We start from the raw sequence: 25326 nt of genomic DNA on the forward strand, positions 1-25326 counted from the left end.
CACAATTTAAATGCTGTCTGCAAATTTGTCAATGACACCACAGTTGTCAGCAGAATCACAGATGGTAATGAGAAAACGTACAGGAGGGAGATAGATCAGCTAATTGTGGTGTCACAACAACAACTCAATGATAGCAAAACTAAGGAACTGATTGTGGACTTCATAAGGAGAACACAAACCAGTCCTCATCGAGGAGTCAGCAGTATAAAATGTGAAGAACTTCAAATTCCTGGGTGTCAACATCTCTGAATGTCTATCCTGGGGCCTTCATGTCGATGGCAATTACGAACTCACAAGCAGCTATATTTTATTACAATTTTGAGGCGATCTGGTACATCACCAAAGTCTTGCAAATTTCTACAGGTGTGCCATGGAGAGCATTCTGACTGATGGGATCACTGCCAGGTATGGAGGTGCCAATGCACAGAACAGGAAAAGGCTACAGAGAGTTGTGAACTTAGCCAATGCCATCATGGACACTGGTCTTCACCCCATCAAGGATATTTTTAAGATGTGGGATCTCAGGAAACCTACAGACACTACCTCCCTTTTCTCTTTTTTTTGTTTGCACAAATTTCATGACATGTTCATGTTAATAAACCTGATTCTGACCTCCACGTAGCCATGTCGTTCCACGATGCCCTTGTACTCTATACCCCAATAATAAAGGCAAGCATCATGTAACCTTTTTATCTACTTTACTTGCATGTGCTGCTACTACCAGATATCCTTGGATACATAAGCTGTTTGTCAGTACTTCGCAGGGCTCAGTCATTTATTGTATATATCCAAGCTTTACTTGCCCTCCTAAAACATCCTCATTCACTTGTTTCAGGCCTTGATGAAATCATGTAACCGATCTTAATTGACAGTTCTTTTGAAAAATTAAAATTAGCTTACCAGCACGAAAAGTTATGCTCACTATCACGATTAATCCCCAAGCACAGATTAATCCACTTGCTATGACCAGGGGCAGCATCTTCCCTGACCACAAAGCAACTCAACCAACACGCTACATCTCCAAGCAGGCCTCCATTTAGTCTCTGAGCAGCTGCACCTTCGTCGAACTTGTTTGTTGGTTCAGCACCTGAAGGAAACTTTTCTTGGGTTCACTGTCAGTATTTTCTTTCCCCTCCAAGCTGTAAATTCAATCTGCATTTCTTTGCATTACCCACTGAATCCTTATTAATGTTCTACAGAATCATTGATCGACCCATAATTTTAAGTTGATTTCCAAGACAGATCTTTCATACATTTCATCAGGTAAACATTGCAGGTTTTGATCCTCTATCTTTTTAACATAATTGGCACATTGACCACAATTGCAAAGAATGTCAATTAATCTGTCAATATTCACAATGCAGGACTAAATTCACTACATTGTCTAATACACAAACGTGATCGGCTGAAGGAGAAATGATTTACCTCACTGCAGCACCATCCACAAACTTACCGAGTCACTGACATGGGGACAAAGATCGACAAGCTTACTACCATCACTAGTAGTCATTGAGCACCTGCAAGAAAAACAGACCATGCATTCACCATATGCACATTAATTATGCATTGTTTCTGAATACATCAAAGGCAGGGGAATAAGAAGAATATGGATAAAAGGGGGGAAATATGAAAACAAAACATTTGTAGCCCAGTGGATAGCGCTTCCGCCCAAGTAAAAAATATAGATTCAAGTTTCATTTTAGAAATGTTCATCTGTTATCACGACTGATATTACCCACATAGCACCTGAGGAAAAGAGAGCAGTCAGTTGGCATCTACCAAAAAGCGTGTTAATGGAAGGCCTTGGTCCATGTGAAGATCCTGTTGACATCAGAATTGGGAGATTCTTTCAGTGCCCTCATCAATATTCATAGTCAAAGAATGCGGAAACAGGCTCAACTTTCCCACACCGACTGAAATGCCTTTCCCACACTCGTCCTACCTGCCTGTGTTTGACCAACGTCCCTCTAAATCTATCCAAACCATTTATCTGTCCACTTTTTACTTAAACACTGTAAAAGTCCCTGCCTCAACCACTTCCTCCAGCAGCCCATTCCATACACCCACCACCCTTTGAGTAAAAGGTTACCCCTCAGGTTCCCCCCAATTTAAACTTGTGTCCTTTGGTTATCAATTCCCCTACTCAGGGCAAAAGATTCTTCAAGTTAACAATCTGATACAGGAGGTTATGTCTTTCCTAAGTTTATTTTTAAAAAATCAGATATAAAAATGTTAAAGATGTAAAGGTGAATTTGTGCAAGGCGTGGGGCCCATTCATGGAGTATTATCATAATTTAAAGAATTAGGGTGCTTGGATGCTTCTGAGCAGCGTTATCTGATTTCTGAATGTCGTATTTCGTCTCCTATGTATACAAGATGTGCAAGTTAGCCTTGTTTAGAGGGAGGAGTTTGATCAGCTCTGTGTGTGTGTGTGTGTGTGTGTGTGTGTGTGTGTGTGTGTGTGTGTGTGTGTGTGTGTGTGTGTGTGTGTGTGTGTGTGTGTGTGTTCTTAGTTTCATTTTTCTTTTGAGATATTTTGATAAAATGGGTTTGATCGAGAAGGGTACATTCAATTTATACTTTGTACGTTTAAGATATAATTTGAGAAGTACAAATTATCTCTTTTCTTACATTGCAGCCCATGTATTGGATTAGTATGTGTGTATGTTTTTTTATTAAACTCAAATCATTATTTTTTAAAGTTAACATTTACCTATATATTCTTCTCATGTACTGCATTTAGTGCGTATTTTTCATATGATCGCTTCTACATTGGAGAAATAAAATGCAGATTGGATTAACACTGAGGAACACTGAAGGGGTTCATTTGAGGCAAGATCAATAAGCCTGGGTCAACATTCATTTGAGTTCAGAATGAGAGGGGTGGGTGGGATGCTACATAAACACAAAATCACAAAAGGAATAGATAAAAATAGCAAGGTTGTTTTCACTGGTTGGTGAGACAAGAACGAGGGGACTGGCCTCAAGATTCGGAGAAGTAGATTTAGATAGATAGCACGACATCAGCGATCGGGACCAGACCTTGGATTCAAATCCTGAGCTGTCTGTGAGGAGTTTGCACGTTCTCCCCGTGTCCACATAGGTTTTCTCTGGGGGCTCCAGTTTCCTCCCACCCTTCAAAAATGTACCAGGGTGTAGGTTAATGAGGTGTGAAATGGGCAGCACAGACTCATAGTGCTGAATTGGCCTGTTATATGTCAAAAAAGATGAGGAGGAACTCCTATGTCGTAGTGAATTTGTGGAATTCTCTGCCCAATGAAGCAGGAGATGCTACCTCTCATTAAATGTTTTTAAGACACAAATAGTTGTTTGACTAAGGGAATTAGGGGAAGTGGGCGATGGACCCAAATCCACATCTAGATGAGCAATGATCTTAATGAATAGTTGGTTCCAGATGGCTGACTCCTGCTCCTATTTCTTACCGCACAAGGGTAATCCTGAGGCCAGTTGCCTGTAACTTTAATTCTTCTTCCGAGTCCCATTCTGACCTCTGCCTTTAAGCCAAAATTTCTCATCACCAGAGTTTCTTATCTTCAAACTACAAATGCTATTTATTCAACCATTTCAGACAACAAAGGGAAGTTAGGAATCAAAAGATAGGCCAGTAAATCAGGCAAAGTAATTGAATCAAAACTCTTCTGGGACAGGTGACCTGTATAAGAGAAAGGTTGCATCTGAACTGGAAGGAGACAAATAACCTGGCAAGGAAACCTCTTGGGAGGTTTTAAACTGAATTGTCAGGGGCAAAGGGCCCAAAATATCTCTCTGTATATATACATACACACACAAGTTGGGGGAAAATATTCTAATAAAGGGAAAGTTTAGTGGATAGGAGCTCAACGAAACAATCTCCCAAACTTTCCGATGTTCTGGTCTCATTACTTGAAAGAGGATATACTGGCCTTGGAGGTAGTGCAGAGGAGGTTCACTTGATTCCAGAGATAAGGGAGTTAGCCTATGAAGGGAGATTAAATCATCTGAGACTGTAATAGCTGGAATTGAGAAGATTGAGAGGGAACCTTCTAGAAACAAAATTATGAAATTGGTAAGATAGATAGGCAAGTTGTTTCCACTGGTAGATGAGACGAGAACTGGAACATAGCCTCAAGATTCAGGGTAGTATTGTAATATATTTGCTAAGTGGTTTTATTTTAAATAAGTATATGTAAAAAAAATGTAAGACCTTTTTGCTGTAATTAGGAATTTTTTTTTAGAATAAATTACAAGAGTCCAATTTCAACAAAATGCAGATTTATTTTTATTAGGTAACATTATAAGGATAAGACAAATTGAAATTAACTAGATATCTGACAGAACTTGTTAAAATAGCATTAGCAGCAGCCAAAAAGTATATTGCAGTTGCTTGGAAATCTTGGATAAAGGAAAATCCCAAATAACTAAAAGGATGGCAAGGGAGAAAATGAAATCCATTCATTATTATTTTTACATCTGGAACAGTGAGGAGTTAAATTGTCCCATGAAAACTCAATATGGCTGCCTTTGTGTGGAGCCACTGGACAGGGATCAGATTTTAAATGAATAGTTCTCCGCTTTCACTGTGAAGATAATGAAAATGAACCAAACGAGTGTCATCTTGGACCATGTCAATGGTGGCCTTGGAGTGGACAAATCTGTAAGATCTGACCAGGTGCATCCTCATGTTGTGGTTTTAAAAAGACAGAACAAGCCACAGAACTCCAGCCCAGCGAACCAGATATCAGTATTGATGTAGTTGTTGGAGGGGATTCTGGCGAACAGTATCCTTCAGACACTGCTGGAAGGACACAGCAGGTTGAGCAGCAATCATGAGGAAAAGGAATAATCAACATTTCCAGTTGAAACCCTACAACAAGACAGAGTGGAGGGGCAAAATGTCCAGATACAGCAAGGATCAGCAAGTGATAGGTGGATCAAGGAAGGGTGGACCAGATAGAGCCAGGTAGGGGTGCTGAAGAATTGGGAGTCTCCCAATATCACCCCTCCTCCACCTACATTCTAGAAGACCACAAGCTATAGGAGCAGAAATAGCCTATTCTGCCCTTTGAGTCAATCCATTTTCCCCACTCAGCCCCACTGCTCGGCCTTCTCCCCAAGACCTTTGATGCCTGGCTCATCAAGAACCTATCAATCTCTGTCTTAATTGCACCCATTGTCTTGGCCTCCACATCACTAATGGCAATTCCACAGATTTACCACCCGCCAGCTGAATAAATTCCTCCACAATTCTATTCTGTGGGCACCCTTCAATCCCTCTTGTCCAAGACTCTCCCACCATAGGAACAACCTTTCTACATCTATTCTGCCCATATCTTTCAACATTCAGTGTTTCAATTAGATCCTCTTCATTCTCCTAAATTCTCACTAGTGCCTTATAAAGCCTCAACATCACATTCCTGCTCTTATATTCTATTTCTCTTGAAATGATTCAGATTTATTGTCAGAGTACATATATATCACGTACAACCCTGAGATCCTTTTTACAGCAGGTGAGGTAGAATTACCACTTATTGACAGTGCAAAAAGAAATGAATTCAGAAACATTATAAACAAAAAGAAATGTACTAGCCAATCCATAATTTCCCTTTTCTTTTACAAAGGTTACCTTGATTAGAGGGAGGAGGTAGATTAGATTTATTTTTTTAGGTTTTTAAAAAAAAATCAACTTTTATTTGGATTAATTTGGCAAATATGGGTTTCAGCATGGTTATATATTAATTCAATAATTTGTTTCTCATGTGGATTAAAAGGAACTGTCAATGTAGTTCCATCCTTTTTTTGTACTTGTATACGAGATGAGTTGTAATGTGTTTTTCTCTAAATTTTCTATTTGTTTATCTTAAACAAAAATATAAAGAGAAATGAAAACAAGCCAACTGCAATAGAGAGAGAAAAAAATCAATAAAGTATACAAGTCCTTAAGTCCCTGATTGAGTTTATTGTTGAGGAGTCTGATGGTGGAGGGGGAGCAGCTGTTCTTGAACAGCTGGTGCGAGTCGTGGCGCTGATACCCCTTTCCTGATGGTAGCCGCAAGAACAGACCGTGTGCTGGGTGGTGTGGATCCTAGATGATTGTTGCAGCTCTCTGATGGCAACTTTCCCTGTAGATGTTCTCTATGGTGGGGATGGTTTTACCTGTGATGTCCTGAGCTGTCCACTACCTTTTGCAGAGCTTTTGGCTCAGGAGGTCAGCATTCCATTTGCCTTCTTCACCACCATCTCAACACACAAGTTTACCTTAGGCTATCTTGCACAAGGGATCCGAGGTCACTTTGCATCTGGGTATTTCCTCACCATTTAAAAAATAATTTATTTTTCTATCAAAGTGCATGAGCGTACACTTTCCACCATTTTTCTCTTGCCGCTTCCCTGTCAGTTCTAATCTGTCCAAGTCCTTCTGCAGCTTCAGGAACTACCTGTTCCTCCACCTACCTTTGTATCATCTGCAAACTTGGCTACAGTCATTCACCAAATCATTAATATACCACATAAAAAGCAGTCTCAACACTAACCCCTGTGGAATACTGCTAGCGACTGGCAGCAAATCAGAATATAATCCTTGTATTCCAATTCTGTTTCCTGCTGATCAGCCAATGCTCTACCTATGCTAGTATGTTCCTTGGTATTACCATGGGCTCTTATCCTGTTAAGTAGCCTTATGTACAGTATCTTGTTAAATGCCTTCTGAAAATCCAAATACACAACATCCACAAGATTTTCTCCAAAAGAAACCATACTGGTTTTGGCCTATCCTGTCATATGCCTCCAAGTACTCCATAACCTCATACTTTACAATCAACTCCAACACCTTCCCAACCACTGATATCAGGCCAACCAGTCAAAATTTTCTTTCTACTGCCTCACTTCCTTCTTGAATAGTGGGGTGGCATTTGCAATTTTCCAGTCCTCCAGGACCATGTCAGAATCTACTGATTCGTGAAAGATCATTACCAATGCTTCCACAATCTCTACCAGTACCTCTTTCTGGACTCAAGGGTGCAATCCATCTGTTCTGGAAAACTTATCCACCTTCTTGCATCTCCTTTTGAATCTGACATTATTATCTGCACATCACTATTGGAGACAAACTGAACAGGAATTACGAGCATTTAAAAGAAATATAGCCTTCTCAGGGATAGTCAGCATCGCTTTGAGAGGGGTAAGTTATGCCCCACAAGCCTCACTGTCTTTTAAGAAGGCAACAAAAAAATTGATGACAGTAGGGCAGCAAATGTGGTATATATGGATTTTAATAAGGTATTTGACAAGGTTCCCCATGGTACACTTGTTCAGAAAGTCATGAGGCATGGGACCCATAGAACCTTCACTTTGTGGGTTCAGAACTGGCTTGCCTGCAGAAACAAGAGGATAGTATTCTGCCTGGCATTCAGTGACTAGTGGAGTTCCACAGGGATCTGTTCTGGAACTCCTGCTCTTTATGATTTTTATAAATGGCCTGGTCAAAGAAGTAGAGGGATGGGTCAGAAAGTCTGTGGATGACACAAAGGTTGGAGGTGTTGCAGATAGTATAGAAGATTATTGTAGGTTACAACAGGATAAAGATGGGCAGATGTCGTTCAATCTGGATAAGTGTGAAGAGATGCATTTTGGAAGGAAAAACTTCAAAACAGATTACATGGTGAAAGGCACGAGTGCAAAATAGCAGAGGGACCTTAGGGTCCAAATCCATAGATTTTTCAAGGTTGCTTCTCAGATTGAAATAGTAGTTAAAATGGCTAATGGTTTAAAAAGTTAAATTGCCCCATTTTTATTCAAATCTAAATCCTCTGTGTGACAAATGCAAAATTGGTGAAGCTTCTTTGGTTCACATGTTCTGAACTTGGCCTAGTTTTGAAAGATATCTTTCCATAATTTTTCTAACATTATCAGTGATTCTCGTTTAAATTAAAATCCTGCCCTTTAATTGCTCTATTTGGGTCATTTCAAAATGATGTTTTACTGACTCCAACTCAAAACCAAATTTTATCTTTTACTTCATTAATAGCCAGACGTGCAATTGATTAAATGGAAAGATAATACTCAGTAGTTAAATGATATTATGTCTTGTTTAAGTTTAGAAAAAAATAGATACACCAAAGATTCAAATATTAACTTCCAAAAGACATGGGCCCATTTATGGAATATTATTATAATCTTAAGAATTAGAATTGTTCTGAAATATTGGTGTTGTCCATTTCCAAGTAGTTGTCACTTGATTCCTATATGTTAACTTTTAACTTTACTTAGTGGTAAGGGGTTTTGATTTTAAAAATGTATTTTTCTTTTGGGTTTTTTGTGTGGTTTGAATATATACAGTTCCAATAATACAACAATCACATTTCTTCTGCTAAGTCTGGTTTTATCACGCCTCAACAGAAAACAACCAAAAGAAACACTGACCATTTAAATAAAAAGACTTAAATGAAAAGGCAAAATGCTTATTTAACATAAAAAAGCCACTAACTGAAGACAAATAAATTAAAAAGGAAAAAGGGAAAAAGAAAGAAAAAACATTAATCACAAGGTCTGTCGGAGCTCAACTCCTGTCTCCAGGTCTCTTGTGTTCATCTCGACCCAGCCTGATTGGAATAGAACCCACTGCCCACCCCCCCCCCCCCATAGACAAGGGTGGGGGGGGGGGGGGGGTGCAGGCTGTATTATATCCTTGTACCTACGTAACGCAGGTATGGTTGCCAGCTTTTAAGAAAAGTTTCATTTTTTCCTTGGGTTATAGGTAATTTTCTCTAAGGGAACACAGCTCTGCATTTCCATATTCCAACATGCAATGCCCAGATGAGAGTCCAACTTCCAAGTAATCCCTGTGCAATGTGATCAACACAAATTGGAAGCCTCATGACCATGATGTTTCCCAAAAGGAATAACTCGAGATCCTGTGGAAATTCTTTACCTATTATTTTGTTAATTCTATTCTTCAAAATTATTGTGCTCTGGTTTTTTTTTTTAACCTTGAAAAGCTTAATAATTTTTTTCTTTTGAATCTTAGTACAATATATAACTGTACTGTTTAAGTATTTATAATATATAATATCATCAATAAAAATATTTTAAATTAAAAAAGGCTAATGGTGTGCTGGCCATCATTAGTCAGGAGATTGAGTTCAAAGCAGAGAGATAATGTGCAGCTTTACAAGACTGTGGTTAGATCACAATTGGAATATTGTGTTCAGTTCTGGTCATCTCATTATACAAAGGATGTGCAAGCTCTGGAGAGGGCAGAGGAGATTTATCAGGATGCTGCCTGGATTGGAAAACATGTTTTATAAGGCAAGGTTAGCAGAGCTGGGATTTTTCTCTTTGAAGAAAAGAAGGATGAAAGGTCTGCAAGATTATGAGGTATAGACAAGGTAGACAGCACCCTTTTCCCAGGGTGAGAGTAGCAAACACCCGAGGACATCTGTACAAAATGAGGGGAGAAAAGTTTGGGAGGACACATCAGGGGCAAGTTTTGAAAAAAGAACATGTGCCTGGAATGCATTGTCAGGGGTGGTGGTAGAACATGGTACATTAGGGACATTTAAAAGACACAGGCACATGGATGAAATAAAATTAGAGGGAAATGAGATAGGGAAGGTTTTTTAAAAATAAAAAATGCAGGTTTATCTAGGTTGGCACAACATCGAGGGCTGGAGGATGTGCTGTAATGTTCCACATTCTATCAGAGCACAAAACTGACCAATATTTCTCTTTCATAACTAGAACCATCATAAAATCCAATCCAGATTAAATTGTGTAGCTCTATTTTAGACACCCAAACGACATTTACATTACAAATAATCTGCTGGAGATGAATACCTGGCTCCATTGGATAATTTCAAGATCAGCTGGGCAACGATGTTATCAACCTTCCCGAGCCAGAAATCAAAGGCGATGTAGTCACCATAGACAAATGGCTTTAAAAAAAATTTAACATGTGTTACTTTTATAATTGGTCTGCTCTGCTTTGGCATTAAAATCCAAATTTTAAATACAAATATTGCAATAGCTACGCAAATGAGTACCAGAAATCATTTGCAGAATCGATGTTATGCAAAGTGCCTGCTTAGAAATTCAGCCAGTTGTCACACAGCTTCTGTGCACACTGGTAGAGATCCAGAAACTTACAAGAATTGGAGAACATGTTAAAGGAATATTTCAGAGATTGGAATCAAGTCAAAATGACAACGTAGTACAGTAGAAGTCCAAAACTGTGGAAGCCAGAAATCTGGACCATTCAAGAATCAGACTTTTCAAAATCTAAAACTTTTTAAATGTAGTGGCTTTTGTGTGCAGATGCACTGAGACAACAAGTGACCACTTTATTTTTTCTTTAAAACTGCTCATTTTTATAAATGAATTTTAATTTTAAAAGTACCGCCTCAGAATCAGTACTGCCCAATCCCCAAGCAGTCCAGATTTATGGACTTCTATTGTACTAAGATCTGAATAGAGCAGCAAGCCCACAGGTGGTTGTGACCACCACGAGGCCACAAAACTGACAAATTCTAGAAGAAAATTTACTTCAACTTGAAATCTCATGCAAGGGGATTAGGTGAATTAGGAAGATACACAAATATCTACAGATCAAATGAGAAAGGAGGAAAAGTTCAAAAGGAGAAACTTCATTTAAGTTACTCAGATACAATGTTTCTTCAGCATATCCAAGTTGATCAATCTGTGGTTTTCTCTTTGAAAATATCAGAATCAGAATTTATTGTCAAGAAATTTCCTTTTTTCGTGGCAGCATTACAGGTGCAAAATTACAAAAACAATTACTTTTAAAGAAAAAAATTAGTGCCAAAGAGAAAACTGAAGTCTGTTGATCATTGTTCATTCAGAAAACTGATGGGAGAGGGGAAAAAGCTGTTTTGTACTAGTAGATGTTAGTTTTCAGTCTCCTGTACCTCCTTCCTGATGGTAGCAGCGAGAAGAGAGTATGGCCTGGGTGATGAGGGTCAAAGAGGATAAAGGCTGCACTTTTGAGACACCACCTCTTGTAGATGTCTTCGATAGAGTGAAGGCTGATGTATATGATGTCGCTGGCCGAGTTCACAACTCTGCAGTCTTTTTATGTCCTGTGCATTGGCACCATTCCAGATTGGGATGCAACCAGTCAGAATACTCTCCATGGTACTGTAGTGGCTCACTGGAGGCTTAATCACTCGAGGAGTTCTGAGTGAAGTCATGACGTCACCATGCGATGATGTTATTTGGAACACACAAGGTTTTAAAAGCCTGCATGTGACCGTTTGAAAAACGACTTTTACTGAACTTCAACTCTACTCTGTCTGGTCATTTTCTTATTCTTCATTTCGCACTACAACATAGTTGCTACATTGGTGACAACAAGCCCAAACAAATTTTGGGCCCAACATGGACAATGCAGTGGTTTTGTTCAAATTGCCTGAAGTTTGGCTCGAGGAGGCTGAAGCACAGTTCCACATTCGCAAGATAGAAGTGGATGCCACTAAATATTATCATGTGGTAAGTGCACTCAACCAGGACATGGCCGATCGAGTAGTGGATTTGCTGCAAGACCTTTCACTTCTTGGCAAGTACAAAGCCCTAAAAGCCCTCCTTTTCTGGATTTATAGTCTCTTATGACACGAACAAGCTGCACAGCTCCTCCATATCCATGGCCTGGGGGACCGCACCCCTTTGGACATGTTGGCACTAGCAGACAGCCAGAGGACTTGCTCTTCGAGCGGATGTTTTTAGAGAATATGCCAGAAGACATCCGCCTCATGCTGGCTGATGAGGACTTTGATAACCTTAGAACAGTGGCCGCCCGTGCAGACATTGTGGCATGTAAAACAGCAAGGCACAAGACCCACAGAAATTAGTGCTGCATCACAACCAAAGCCCCAAGCTCCACAAGTACCAGCGACGAGGGCACACATTCCCCCCAAGAGGAGCACGACTCCATGACAACCACCTGGTATTTTTACCATTCACAATAGGGTTCTGGAGCTCACCACTGCTGACACCCTTGTACTTTTCCGAGGAAACACCAGTCGTCATTAATGGTTATGACGGCTGGCCACTGAAACAGCCTACTTTACGTCTGGGATGAATTCTCCCTGAGCAAATTTCTAGTCGACACGGGTGTGGAGGTTAGTGTACTTCCTATTTTGGGTTTAGACACCTGTAGCAGGAACACAGGTCCAGTGCTCATTTCAGTTCAAGTCATACGACAATAAGTTCACATGGAAGTTCATTTTTGCTGCTGTCCCAGCTATTGCTGGGTGCCAACTTCCTCAGAGCCCACTCAATGTTCCAGACTTTCCACCTTGGAAAAGCCAAACTATCCACCCCACATCTAGACACAGTGGAGTACTCGAACAATGAATTTGCCAAGCTTCTTGCAGAGTTTCTGGACATTGTCACTCCCCAAGTTCTCCACTACCATACCCAAACATGGTGTCACACACCACATTCTCACCCAAGAACCTCCTACACACAGCTGAGCCTGACACCTGACAAACTGCAAGTTGAAAAACAGGAGTTACACAAAATGGAAGAACTTGGAATCATACACAGGTCTGATAGCCAGTGGGCTTCCCCACTACATATGGTGCCCAAAGCCATGAGAGACTAGAGACCTTGCAGGGATTACAGGCATCCCAATGACACTATCACTGCAGAATGCTATTCCTGCGCCCCACATACAGGGCTTTACAGCTCATCTTCATGAGGCCAGGATATTTTCTAAAATTGACGGTGCGTGGGTACCACCAAAACCCAGAGGATGCCCAAGACCACCACCATAACACCATTCCGTCTTTTTGAATTTTTGAGAGTGCCTTTTGGGCTCCACAAACACTTCAGCGACTGATCGATGCAGTGGGGCGTGGCATGGACTTCCTTTTTGTATACTTGGACAACATTCTCGTCGCCAGCCACTCCCACAAAGAGCACCTGCAGCATTTATATTTACTCTGCGACCGCTTATAGGAGTTTGGGTTAACTGTGAACCCTGCCAAGTACAAATTCTGGCAGTCCTCTATCAAATTCTTGGGACATCAGATCAGCAGCCGGATGTCGTTCCATTGTTAAGCAAGGTGGAAGCCATCCTCAATACCAAAGGCTTCTAGGAATTTGTGGAGATGGTCAATTTCTATTGTCGCTTTCTACCCTCTTCAGCTCATATCATGCAACCCCTCTTCGACCTTGTGTCCAGCGATGCTGAAGAACTCGAGTGGACAAAGGAGACGATGGTAGCATTCCAGCAGACCAAAGACACTAGCGAAGGCAACATTGGTGGTCCATCCACAAATGGATGCACCCACCACCTTGACGAGAGACGCATCCAACGCTGCAGTAGGCGGGGTCTTGGAACAGTATACCAATGAAAGCCTCTAGCACTTTTTTTTTTAAGTAGCCACCTCCATTGACAAAATACAGCACATTAGATAGGGAACTGCTAGCACTGTACCTAGAGGTCAGACACTTCTATTTTTTGGAGGGCAGGGCTTCAGTTTTTACTGACCACAAACCACTAACGTTCACCTTAACGAAGGCATTAGATCCTTGGTCAGCCCGCCAGCAAAGCCACCTATCTTATGTATCAAAGTTTTCAATCAGGATTAAACACATCTCCAGTAAGATTAATATGGCAACTGATGCCCCCACTCCTTCATTCAAGCAGTAATGGTGTCGACTACATGGTGCTCACCAAAGCTCAGTGCCAGGACGAACTCCAAGCTTATAGAACTGCTGTCATGAGCCTGCAACTCAAGGATGTAGCCTTTGGCCCCCAAGGCACCACTCTCCTGAGCAATGTTTCCACAGGTCAGCCTCGCCCTATCATCCCTGCTGCGTGGAGTCGTTGCATTTTCTATGCCATTCACATATTGTCCCACCTCTCCATTTGAGCAACGGTCTGCCTGATAGTCTACAAGTTTGAATGGCATGGACTCAAAAAGCAGATCATATCCTGGGCAAAGATGTGCATGGACTGCCAATCTGCAAAAAATGCAAAGGCACATGAAGGTACTGCTTCAGCCTTTCCAGCCACCGCAGCGCAGATTCGACCACGTGCATGTCAACATTGTCAGCCATTTCCAGTGTCACGAGGGCCAAGGTACTTGCTAATGGTCATCGATAGATTCACTAGGTGACCAGAGGCAGTTCCTATGATGGACTCATTGACCATAAAAACCCCACAGTTTACCTCTACACTCTGGGATGTTTTGTCGCAACTGCTGGGAATGCAGCTCCACCACATAACATTCTACCACCCACAGTCAAATAGCCTGGTGAAGCGGTTCCATAGGCACATGAAGGCTGCACTGATGGCCCAGCTCCAGGAACCTGATTGGACCAATAAGCTGCGCTGGATCTTCCTGGGAATAAGAACAGCATCAAGGAGGCTCTCAACTCCTCATTGGCTGAGTTGGTTGATGGACAGGAGGTGCCAGAGACTGAAATCTTATGGAGACTGCGGGAGCAGCTTGGAAAATTGTCCCCAGTTCCCACATCAAGGCATGGAACAATGACACCCTTCATCCCATAGGAACTCTGGGATTGAGAGGGCCCCTTCAGAGTGCTACAAAACAATCATACAACTTGTATACTGGACATTGGGGGGCATCCAGAGGCATTTACGATTGACCGACTAAAGCCACTCATTTCAACCTTGATCAGCCCTTTCCATGACCCCCAATGCGAATGACCACCCAAGAGCGGTGGACAGTAATGACAATAAAGTCTCCTATCGCCGGTTCAGGGGGGAGGGGGCATGTAGCAGCTCACTGGAGGCTTAATTGAACCAGCTCGGGAGTTTCCAAGTGATGCCATAATGCGATGATGTCATTTGGAACATGTGGGGTTTTCAAAGGCTACACGTGACCGCTTGAAAAAACGATTTTCAATTGAACTTCAACTCAATTGATCATTTTCTCTTTCTTCATTTCACACTGCAACGTGACTGCTACAGGACAGAAATTTGCAAGAGTTTTTGGTGATACACCAAATCTCCTCGAGCTCCTCATGAAGTCTAGCTGCTGGTGAGTCTTCTTCATAATTGCATTGACTTAGATCTTCAGAGATGCTGAGACCCATGAATTTGAAGATTTTAACCCTTTCTACTGCTGAACCCTCAATGTGGACTGGTTTGAGTTCTCCTAATTTCCTACTCCTGAAGTGCACAATCACTTCCTTAGTTCTATTAACATTGAGTGCAAGGTTGTTACTGTGTCACCACTCAACCAGCTCCTGTCCGTTTCCTCATTGATGTCTGATTCTTCCCAATACAGTGTTGTCATGGGCAAATTTATAGATAGCATTTGAATTGTACCCAACCACATGGCCATTAGTGTAGAGCTGTGGGCTAAGCAATCATTCTTGAGCCCATGTTGATTGTTCGTGAGGAGGAAGTTTCCAGTTTGTACAGACTGTGGGAAGAAGTCAAGGATCCAGATTCAGAGGGAGATGCAGAGGCCCAGGTTTGTGATGGTGTTGAAAGCTGAGATGGAGTCAATGAAAAACATCCTGATGTGTTGTTGTATTCATGTAACTCAGGGCAAAGCGGAGAGCCAGTGAGATTGTATCTGCTGTGGAGTGATTATGGTAGAAGGTGAATTGCAGTGGATCCAGATCTTTATCGAAGTACGAGTTAATTCTGGTCATGACATCACAGTAAATAGGAGTGCAACTGGGTGACAGTCATTCAGGCAGCTCATACTCTGCTCTTCTTGGACACCAGTATAATTGATGCCTTTTAAAGGAGGTGAGAACCTCCAAACACAGCAGTGAGAGACTGAAAAAGTCTGAATACTCCAGCTAGTTGGTTTGCACAGATTTTTAGTACCCTGCCAGATACACCATCAAGGCCTGACACCTTGCAAGGGTTCATCGTCTTGAAGAGGTGATGTTGGCCTCAGATAGACTCAAATTTCAGATTTATTGTCAGAGTGCATGGCCTCACATACAACCCTGAGATTCTTTTCTCCTGTGGGCAGAGCAGAATTACCCCTAATTGGTAGTGCAAAAACTTTACACAGCACATATATGTAAACAAATAAAGAACTATAAACAGATAACAAATGTAAACAAACTGACTGCAATACAGAGAGAGAAAAACTCAATAAAGTGCAAAAGTAAGAGTCCTTAAATGAGTCCCTGATTGAGTTTGTCATTGAGGAGTCTGATGGTGGAGGGGTAGCAGCTGTTCCTGAGTCTTGTGGCACCTATACCTCTTTCCTGATGGCAGCAGTGAGAACAAAGCATGTGCTGGATAGTAGGAGTCTTTGATGATTGCTGCTGCTCTCTGACAGCAGCATTCCCTGTAGATGTACTCAATAGTGGTAAGGGTTTTGCCTGTGATGTCCTGGGCTGTGTTCACTACCTTTTGGAGGGATTTATGCCAGACCTTGATGCAGAAAGCACACTTTCCATCACACCTCTGAAGAATCTGCCAGGGTCTCTGATGTCATTCCAAATCTCCGCCAGCTCCTGAGGAAGTAGAGGCGATGACATGTTTTCTTCACGATGTCATTGGCGTTTTGAATCTCGGAAAGATCCTCCTGACTCCCAAGAACTTAAATTTGCTCACCCTCTCCACCTCTGATCCCCAATGATCATTGGATTGTACACCTCTGGCTTTCCCTTCCTGAAGTCAACAATCAGCTTCTTAGTTTAAGTGTCACTGAGATCAAAATTGTTGCTGGTGCACCATTGAGCCAAGTTTTCTACGTCCCTCCTGTATGCCGACTAATCCCATTTCTGTGGTGTCATCGGCAAATTTGTAGATTTGTCATACCAAATCACACAATCGCAGGTGTAAAATGAATAGAGCAGGGAGCCAAGAACACAGCCCTGTGGTGCTCCAGTACTGATGGAGATGTTCTTGCCAATCCTCACTGATAGTTGACTGGAGTTGAGGAAATCCACAATCCAATTACACAGTGGAGTGTTAACTCCCAGGCCTTGGACTTTGCTGTTCAGTTTTAGAGGGATGATGGTTTTAAATGCCAGACTGTAGTCAATAAAGTGCTTCCTGATGCATGTATCTTTGCTGTCCAGGTGTTCCAGGGCTTTGTGTAGAGCCAGTGAGATGGCATCCTCATTGAACTGTTACCAAGATAGGAGAACTGGATTGGATCCATGTCACTGCTCAGACAGGAGCTGATATGTTTCATCACCAGCCTTTCAAAACACCATCACTGTTGAAGTGCTACTGGTCAATAGTAATTAAGGCAGGTTAGTGCACATTTCCTGGGCACTGGTATGATTGATGCCAGCTGGGTACCAAGCCCTACTAGAGTGACATATTGAAGATATCTGTGAATATATTGGTAATTGGTCAGCACAGATTTTTAAATCCTTGGCCAGGGACACTCCATCCAAGCTAGATGCTTTCCTCTGACTCAATCTCCTGAAGACAGGGTTGCCAGCTGGTGCAGAGCTTCTTATTGATACAGTTGAATTCTCCTTTTCAAAGCAAGCTGCTGAGATATCCTTCCACAGGTCTAACGTGGACTTCCTAAAGAGATCTGGATCACGTTTAAATGCCATCGCCCTCATTCTGAGGACTCTTGGTCAAGGTACTCACAATGTGCATGTGGGCACTCACAAGTCTTGATGAAGTCAGTGAGAGCTATTGCACATTCATTAAAGTTTGAAGATGAGTCCTTGAATGTGGTCCAGTCCACTAATATTTACCATCTCTCAGAATCAGTTTAATGGCAGTGCTGCCAGAGGTGCTGTAATGGCAGTCCTGCCACGGACCCAGTCAACTGCAGTCAGCTCCACACAGGCTTTGAATCACCCATTCAAGGAGCCGATGGTAGTTTCATTTAAAATACCGCGCAGGGTCTGTGCCCAAGATGACAGCATCTATGATCAGCAGTAGCCACAAGGGGTTACAGACTCCAGGGGAGCAGAGAACTGGCGCAGAGCACCAGAAAACAGGGAGACCATCCCGTCTGAGAAGGAGAAGCAGAGGGGACAACCCAAAGGACAATGACCTTAGCGGCGAACCAGTGAGAGTCTCTGCAGCTGAAAGACCCATACATGCAGCGGGCTGCTGGCGACTCGAGGCGAGGAACCCATGGAGGCTGTGGACTGCTGGAGACCAACTCAAAACTGGCTGAAGAGATACCAGGTATCGGAACCAGGATGCGAGGGGGTGCCGAAGGGTTCCGAACAGTGTCAGAGGTTGGGATCTGGAGCTCAGGTTGACAATGGTTTAGACTGGTCTGCGTGGCTGATGGAGGCAAATCTACGGGCACTCGGTGACTCTGGGGGACCTTTTGTTTTTCTTTCTGTATGCAAGAGGAGCTCCAGGTAATTTCTGCTGATAGGAAATCTGCCTCCATTACAGCAGGCAAAAGCAATTTTATGTAATATGACACAACGACAATAAACTGAATCTTGAATGGATTCTAACAAATTGCCAATTGGCCTGTTTCTATTCCATGAATTCTAATTTCATGTAAAACTACAATACATCAATTTTGAATTATACATTGCGACAAACACCCTTCTTACACACTACTATTTCTAGTGATAGATTATTCTACACATCAGAATCATTAATATGAGAAATGAGCTTCCAAAAACAAAGTGGGAAGAAAAATCCTCACTTGTAAAAAAATATAATGCACCACAAGCACAAGCAAGGCAACAGTAACTTCACAGCATCATACCCACACACCCAAATATGCTGCAAATCTCTGCTGTTGACAGGGTGAAGAATGTAATTTGTTCCCAGAATCTTCAAAGTGCACTCCATATTCACATCAATCACTGTTCCACACTGATTATCCTATAACAAAGCAAAAATATAAAATTTTTTAAATTACCAAAATAACAAAATAAACTGAGCAATTACAAACTAGATACTTTAAACTCAGTGGTAAAACCATTTCTGGAAACAATAAACAAGGGTAAAATGAATGGTCATTTTAAACGGTACAATGGCACGTTTGGCATAGCGGTTAACACAACACCTTTACACACCAGCATTCGGGACAGGGGTTTGAATCCTGCACTCTCTGTAAGGAGTTTGTATGTTCTTCCCGTGCTTGTGTTGGTTTTCCCCAGGCGCTTCAGTTTCCTCCCACCATTCAAAACATTCTGGGGGCTATTGGTTAAGTGGCTGTAAATTGGGCAGCACGGACACATGGCCAAAATGGCCTGTTACCGTACTGCATGTCTAGATTTAAAAAATTCATAAAGAGTTAACATGGATTGCAAAAAATTTGTCCAGTGCTCCTCCGCAGAAATGTGGGAAGTCAGAAATCACACAATGCCCAAGGGCTACTGTGGAAAATGCATGTAGATGCATCTCCTGACTGGTCAGATGAAGGAGGTAAAGATGTAACTGGATATCCAGAGATAATTTGGGATGCTAAGATCATAAATAAGGGTTTTAGTGAGATGGTCTCACCATAGGTTCAGACAGGGAGCAACTACCCAGAAATAAAAGGTGTAGCATTAGTGCAGGAACCCAATGTGGCCATCCCACTCAGAAAGTATTTCATTTTCCATGCAACGGAACTCCAGTATCTGGATCAGCCAGTCTTGTCCTTCCTCAAGCCAAGTTTCAGTAATGGCCACAATATCATAGTTCCACATACTGATCCCCTTTATTCCTAATACTCTTTGAAATAGACATTTCAACCCCTTTATGCTTTGTCCCTGCCTGTCTTTCCTCACCAACTAAGAACACATAACCTCATGCTTATGTCCTTCTAATCTCTGCACTCTCATTCTGATTCCCACCCACCAAACTAGTTTCAACCCTCCCCAACAGCTCTAGCAAATCTGCCTCCCAGGATATTGGTCCCTTTCAAGTTCAGGTGTAGCCCATCCTTTTTATACATGTCAGACTTTCCCCAGAAGAAATCCCAACTCTTCAGTCATGCATTTACCTGCCAAACTCATGCTCTTACTCTCTGGTGCATGGCACAGGCAGCAATCCTGAGATTACTATCCTTGAGGTCCTGTTTTTTAACTTCTTTCCTAACTCCCTATTATCCTTCTTCAGGCCTCATCCCTACTCCTATGTCATTGGTCCCCACATGGACCACAACACTTGGCTGCTCACCCTCTCCCCCTAGAATGTTATGAACTCAGAGACATCCCTGACCCTGGCACCGAGGCACAACATACCATCCGAAAGCCTTGATCTTGTTCACCAAACCTTTTAACCAATGAGTCCCCAATTACCATTACTCTGAACTGTCTGTCTTTTCCCCTTCCTTCTCCTAACAGTCACCTGACTTTTAGAGATGACTCTCCCTGAAGCTTTTCTCTATTACTGCCACCCGAATGATCTTGAGTTCATCCAGCTCCTTAATGACTTGATGAGTTTCTCTAGCATTTTTATATAAACTAAGTTTCTATAGCAGGGGTGGCTAAACTGTGGCTCTCAAGCCACATGTGGCTCACAGAAATATATTGGTTGGAGGAGATACCAGCTCTCCCGAAGGTGCCCCAGGACACTTCAAATCCCTGAAGCCAGACCAGGGGTCCCAGGACAGTCACAGCCTGGGCTGCATGACAAGAAGAGGGAAGAGAAAGTGGGTATTGGAGAAATGGCCCCTGTAGAAGCAAGCAGCGCACTCCAAAGTCAGATTCTCCTCGCTCAGGCCAGGCCACACTATAGCAGAGCACTGTTCATGTGAAGTGTGCAGTAGGGGGGCTGGGAAAAGCTGTGTCCTCTGCAGGGAGTAGCCACAGCAATCCAGAAGCCGATGCCAGGGCAGGAAAGCTCCAATGAGGCATGGCCTGCCCCAGAGGTGAGGAGTCCATCCAAGGAAGGCACTCTGGCAAGAGAGAATATGACAAAGACCGGGAAGAGAGGCCAGAGGGATCCCCAATGAGCACCTCATTCAGGTGCTACCAGCAGTGAAGGCCCTGGTTCCACCAGATGGAGAGTCAGCACCAGGCAGCGCAGAAGTTAAACCACTCCATATCCCAGCCTCCACTCCACCCATCCTACCGGTGAATGGGAAGAGGGGTGCAGAAGGTGGGACAGGAAGCAGCAGAACTGTGGGCCCCCTGGTCTCGCCCTGCGCAGAAGGCCATTTCCTGCATTGTGTGCTGAGCTGTGGACGCTGCAATGGTACAGGTTTCTGCAGAGACCAGTAGTAGCAGTGTTCCTGAAGAGAGCGCATTAGAAACAAGAGGAGTCATCCATCCGTCCCATCGAGCCTGCTCCCACATTCAGTGAGATCACAGCCGATCTTGCCATGGATCCATGGATCCATCTCCCCTCCCCCCCCCCCCATAATTCCACTACAATGAAAATGTACCACTATCTTAACTATATTTAATGAGGCAGCCTTTACTGCTTCCTTGGGCAGAGATGTCCACAGAAAATAAGTCAGGAATTAGAAAATATTTGGTACATGTCTATGTGATCTTTACAAATGAGCAATTTAAATTTAATTTAATTTCTTAATATTTATATATTTTTGTAACAAAATATGCACAAAAGAGTAATATTTTTTCATGTCTTGCGTCTCTCAAACATCTGAAATTTATCGTATGTGGCTCTTGTGTTAAGTAAGCTTGGCCATCCCCTGCTCTGTCACCTGTGCTTCTTTCAACCACACCTCAGTGACTGTAACATATCATTTTCCTCTTGTGCTCCAAGTTTATCTGCCTCATCAATGAGATTCCTTGAATTAAAGTAGATAAAATTTCACTTTCCAATCCTCCTGGTCTGCCGAGAGGCTGACTTATTCCTGGTAATCTTATTCCTGGTAATCTTATTCTGCTCCCATCTAATCTTGTGCTATTTCATGACATCATAAAATCATATTATGATATGCCAGCATCCTTTCCCTCTGCCAATTTGGCAAGTGCCTGAAGTACATTAACAAAAATGTTTTTCTTGCCATCTGGTAAATATGCAATTACAGTACTATCAAACAGGTTCACTTCAAAACTGGGTGCTTCTGAATTTCTAATTTAGTGCCTGCTGTTGCAGTAACAGCAGAATCGATGGGCTACTAGCCAGCACAGCTATTTCAACTGTATGAACAAAAGCAGCATGAGTGTTTTGCAGTAAAGAATTAACCAAAAATCTCTTTCAAGATCTCGATACAGGCTTGCATTAATTCTTCACCACTGGAGAGAAGAATGATAAGGAAACAGAATAATCAAAATAAATGCATGAGAGAGGAAGGGCTTTAGAAAATTATGTCTCAGCAAAAAAAATGCACACAAAAGAAACTTACATTATTTTGACCCATACGACGCACCAAGTCACGTGGCATTAATGACCGATCTTCTAGCTTCAGCTATAAAGGAAAGTCATAAATTATTTGCAGCAATAAACCTGCAGAGATTAACCCATACTATATGACAAGAATCAGAAACCAACAGTAATCAAACATGAAATCAATGGAGCACCTTTACAATAGATACTACAGAGATGCAATCAATATCACAGCAATGCAGCAAAAACAAGCATCAAGATAAAATGGTTGTCATGCAAAAATATTGAAAGACATGAATATATTAGCCATGATATTCTAAAATTTACTAATATTCAAGGAAAGGAAGAGTGAACCATAAAACGGGAACTAAAGAGTTGCTACCATAACATCACTTTCAGTGAAATCCTTTTGGAAGTGTTAAAACATTTAGATATCATAGCACAATTCAGTCAACAGTTTAAATTACAAATTTAGACATACAGCACGGTAACAGGCCCATCTGGTCCACGAACCCATGCACCCTAAATACTCCAATTAACCTACAACCCTGCACGTTATTGAAGGGTGGGAGGAAACCAGAAAACTTGGGAAAAACTCAAGCAAACATTGGGAGAACATACAGACACCAATGGATTCAAACACCGGTCACTGGTGCTGCAATATTGAAAGAGAAATGGTGTTTAACACCATTTACTTATTCATCCTTAAAATATGTAACTATCAAGGTAACCAAAGTAAATGATGGAGCCAATCTGGAATTGATAAGGCAGTCAATGCAGTGCCATAAACTTGTTGCAGAAGATGAAAGTTCATGGGGCTGAGGCAAAGGTTTGACAAACTAACAGAGATAAACAGATTAGCAATGGCATACTGTCTTTGATGTCACAGGACTCAGCTGTGATTCCAAATTTGTTTACAATTCACATGACTTCTCTAAAATCAGTTTTAGGATCTGGTTTTAATGCCTGCATGTATTGTTCATCCAAGTGGTGGGCAGAATGCTCCAAAACAAAAAAATATGCAGCATGCTTTTGTGCCATTTTTGTAGCTTTTCAACTTGAGTTTCTGTTTACAATACCCCATTAATCTTAATAATGGCAATGGTGAGTAGACTTCTTTTGTACAAGATCGTCATTGCCTGGAACTTGAATCACACAAATATTTATTGGTCATTTAACAGCTCTATCCTAAATGTTGTTCAAGCCTCACTACTTACAGTTTCATTACTGAGGATTTGCAAATGGAATGCAACAATGTACACTCAGTGACTCTCCCATTCTGATCTTACAATGGAAAGTCATTGAAGCAACTGAGATTGGGATTCTGAATTGAAGTCACATAGTGTTGGTGCTGGGACGATTGGCTTTTGACAACCACAACCATCTTCCTTTGTACAAAATTAATTCCAACCACAAACATTTTTCTATTGATGCCATTTGGCCAATTTTTACCAGGCAAATAATGCCAGACTTAAATGGTGCTTTTTCCTAGGACAATTGGTCTCACCCAATTTTGAATTCCACTCTATAAGCCCATGTTTGAACCAAGGTGTATACAAGTCCGGAAGCCCGGTTATGCAGGCAAAACTCAAAAGGACACAAAGTAATTGGTAAATGCTGCTTCATAGCATGGTTAAAGATGGATGTCATCATTTCCTGATGATTGAAAATAAATGAAAGGCTAGCAATAAGCCAGATTAGACTTGTCCTACTCATTATGATTAGGATGTATTTGGATTATTTTCCACATCTAGTAGATGTCATTATTGCAACAATATTGAAACTACTTGGCTGACTGTGCACATTCCAGAACTATCTGGTGGTTTGCATACTACAGGTCCGATGCTGTCTGGCCTCATTCTTTGTAGTATCCAGAGATCTCAGACCTTTCTTGACATGTGCAGCAAATCGAGTTGAATGGAGATTGGCTTTTGCAATGGCAGAGATCTCAGGAGGAAGTTGAGGGGTAATCTATTCTGTACTTTTGGCTGAATGTGACTGTATGCTCTTCAGCATTTTACAATATTTCGGTCAACATGGTATATGTTAAGGTGATAACATTTGCAGCCCTTTGCAGTGGAGATTGCAGGTTCCTTTATTCAGTGCTCCCAGGTATTTCTTAATATCAATTTTTGTGGGTTACAGCTGGTTTCAATGATAAATAGTCCACTGGATAATGCTAGCCATAAGAATCAGAGCTAAATCATTCCCCAGAATGGCACATTCTCATCCAACCACTGGCAAGAATACTGAATCTTATTTGCTTTATATAATAAAATGGTGGAAACTTATTTTAGCCATTGTGATCAATCATGTTACTTTTCATTTGTAATTTTCTTCACAAAAATGGGTGCCATGTTATGCCTGGATAGCACACAGAAATTGGATGTTCACAATATCAATGCTAAGAAAATTCTAAACCAAGTTAGAGTCTCAGATGCTTGTTCAACAGAGATGACAGGGCTTGTAGACCATACATTCTGCAAAGAGAAACAAGACAGTACCATTAACTGCAATATATCCCTTCAAGATGAGCTCAAGGCCTTCAATGCTGACTTCAGTCAAAATAAAAATTTCTACGATAGCCCAGAGCCCCTGGTGACTATGCACTTCCAGTTTCTGAGACCGACATGACCAGCAACCACAGGAGGGAGAATCCACAAAAAGCAGCCAACTTTAAATAGGTCTGGCCGTATCCATAAAACCTGTGCACACCAACTGGCTGGGCTTTTTGTGGACATTTTCAACCACTCACTACAATGGTCAGATTCAAAAGTACATTGATTATTCCTATGCCAAGAAGTACAAGCTAATCTGCTTCAATGACTGTCAGCTAGTTGCATTTGCATTCACCATGCTGAAATGCTTTTAGAAGCTGGTTACGGAGCAGATCAGTTCCTATTTCAAGAAGGATCTGGACCCATTTCACTTCACCTATCGTCATATCAGGTCAATGGCAGATGCCTTCTGCTTGCCCTCCTCTCTGTTAGATCACCTGGATCACAAGAACACCAACACCAAAAGGCAAAGGAGCCCTTGGGAGGTAGAGGTCATCATATAAAATTCACACTGCAGTTTGAGAAAATAAAATCAGATGTGTCAGCATCGCCATGGAATAAAGACGACTACAAAGGTAC

At 41.8% G+C, this 25326-nt stretch overlaps 1 protein-coding gene across 6 annotated transcripts in view; it reads right to left on the minus strand.

Moving 5' to 3' along the window:
- ube2o (ubiquitin conjugating enzyme E2 O) overlaps positions 1-25326 on the minus strand; it is a 90962-nt gene that overhangs the window by 45558 nt on the left and 20078 nt on the right. For all 6 annotated transcript variants that reach the window (XM_069929614.1, XM_069929613.1, XM_069929615.1 and 3 more), the window contains 4 exons: positions 22209-22271; positions 18674-18784; positions 9832-9929; positions 1454-1517 (listed from right to left, as the gene is read on the minus strand). In XM_069929614.1, coding sequence (XP_069785715.1) covers positions 1454-1517; positions 9832-9929; positions 18674-18784; positions 22209-22271 — 336 coding nt within the window. The remainder of the gene's footprint in view (positions 1-1453; positions 1518-9831; positions 9930-18673; positions 18785-22208; positions 22272-25326) is intronic.

The sequence above is a fragment of the Narcine bancroftii genome, chromosome 3 (assembly GCF_036971445.1).
Source record: "Narcine bancroftii isolate sNarBan1 chromosome 3, sNarBan1.hap1, whole genome shotgun sequence".
Classification (NCBI taxonomy): domain Eukaryota; kingdom Metazoa; phylum Chordata; class Chondrichthyes; order Torpediniformes; family Narcinidae; genus Narcine; species Narcine bancroftii.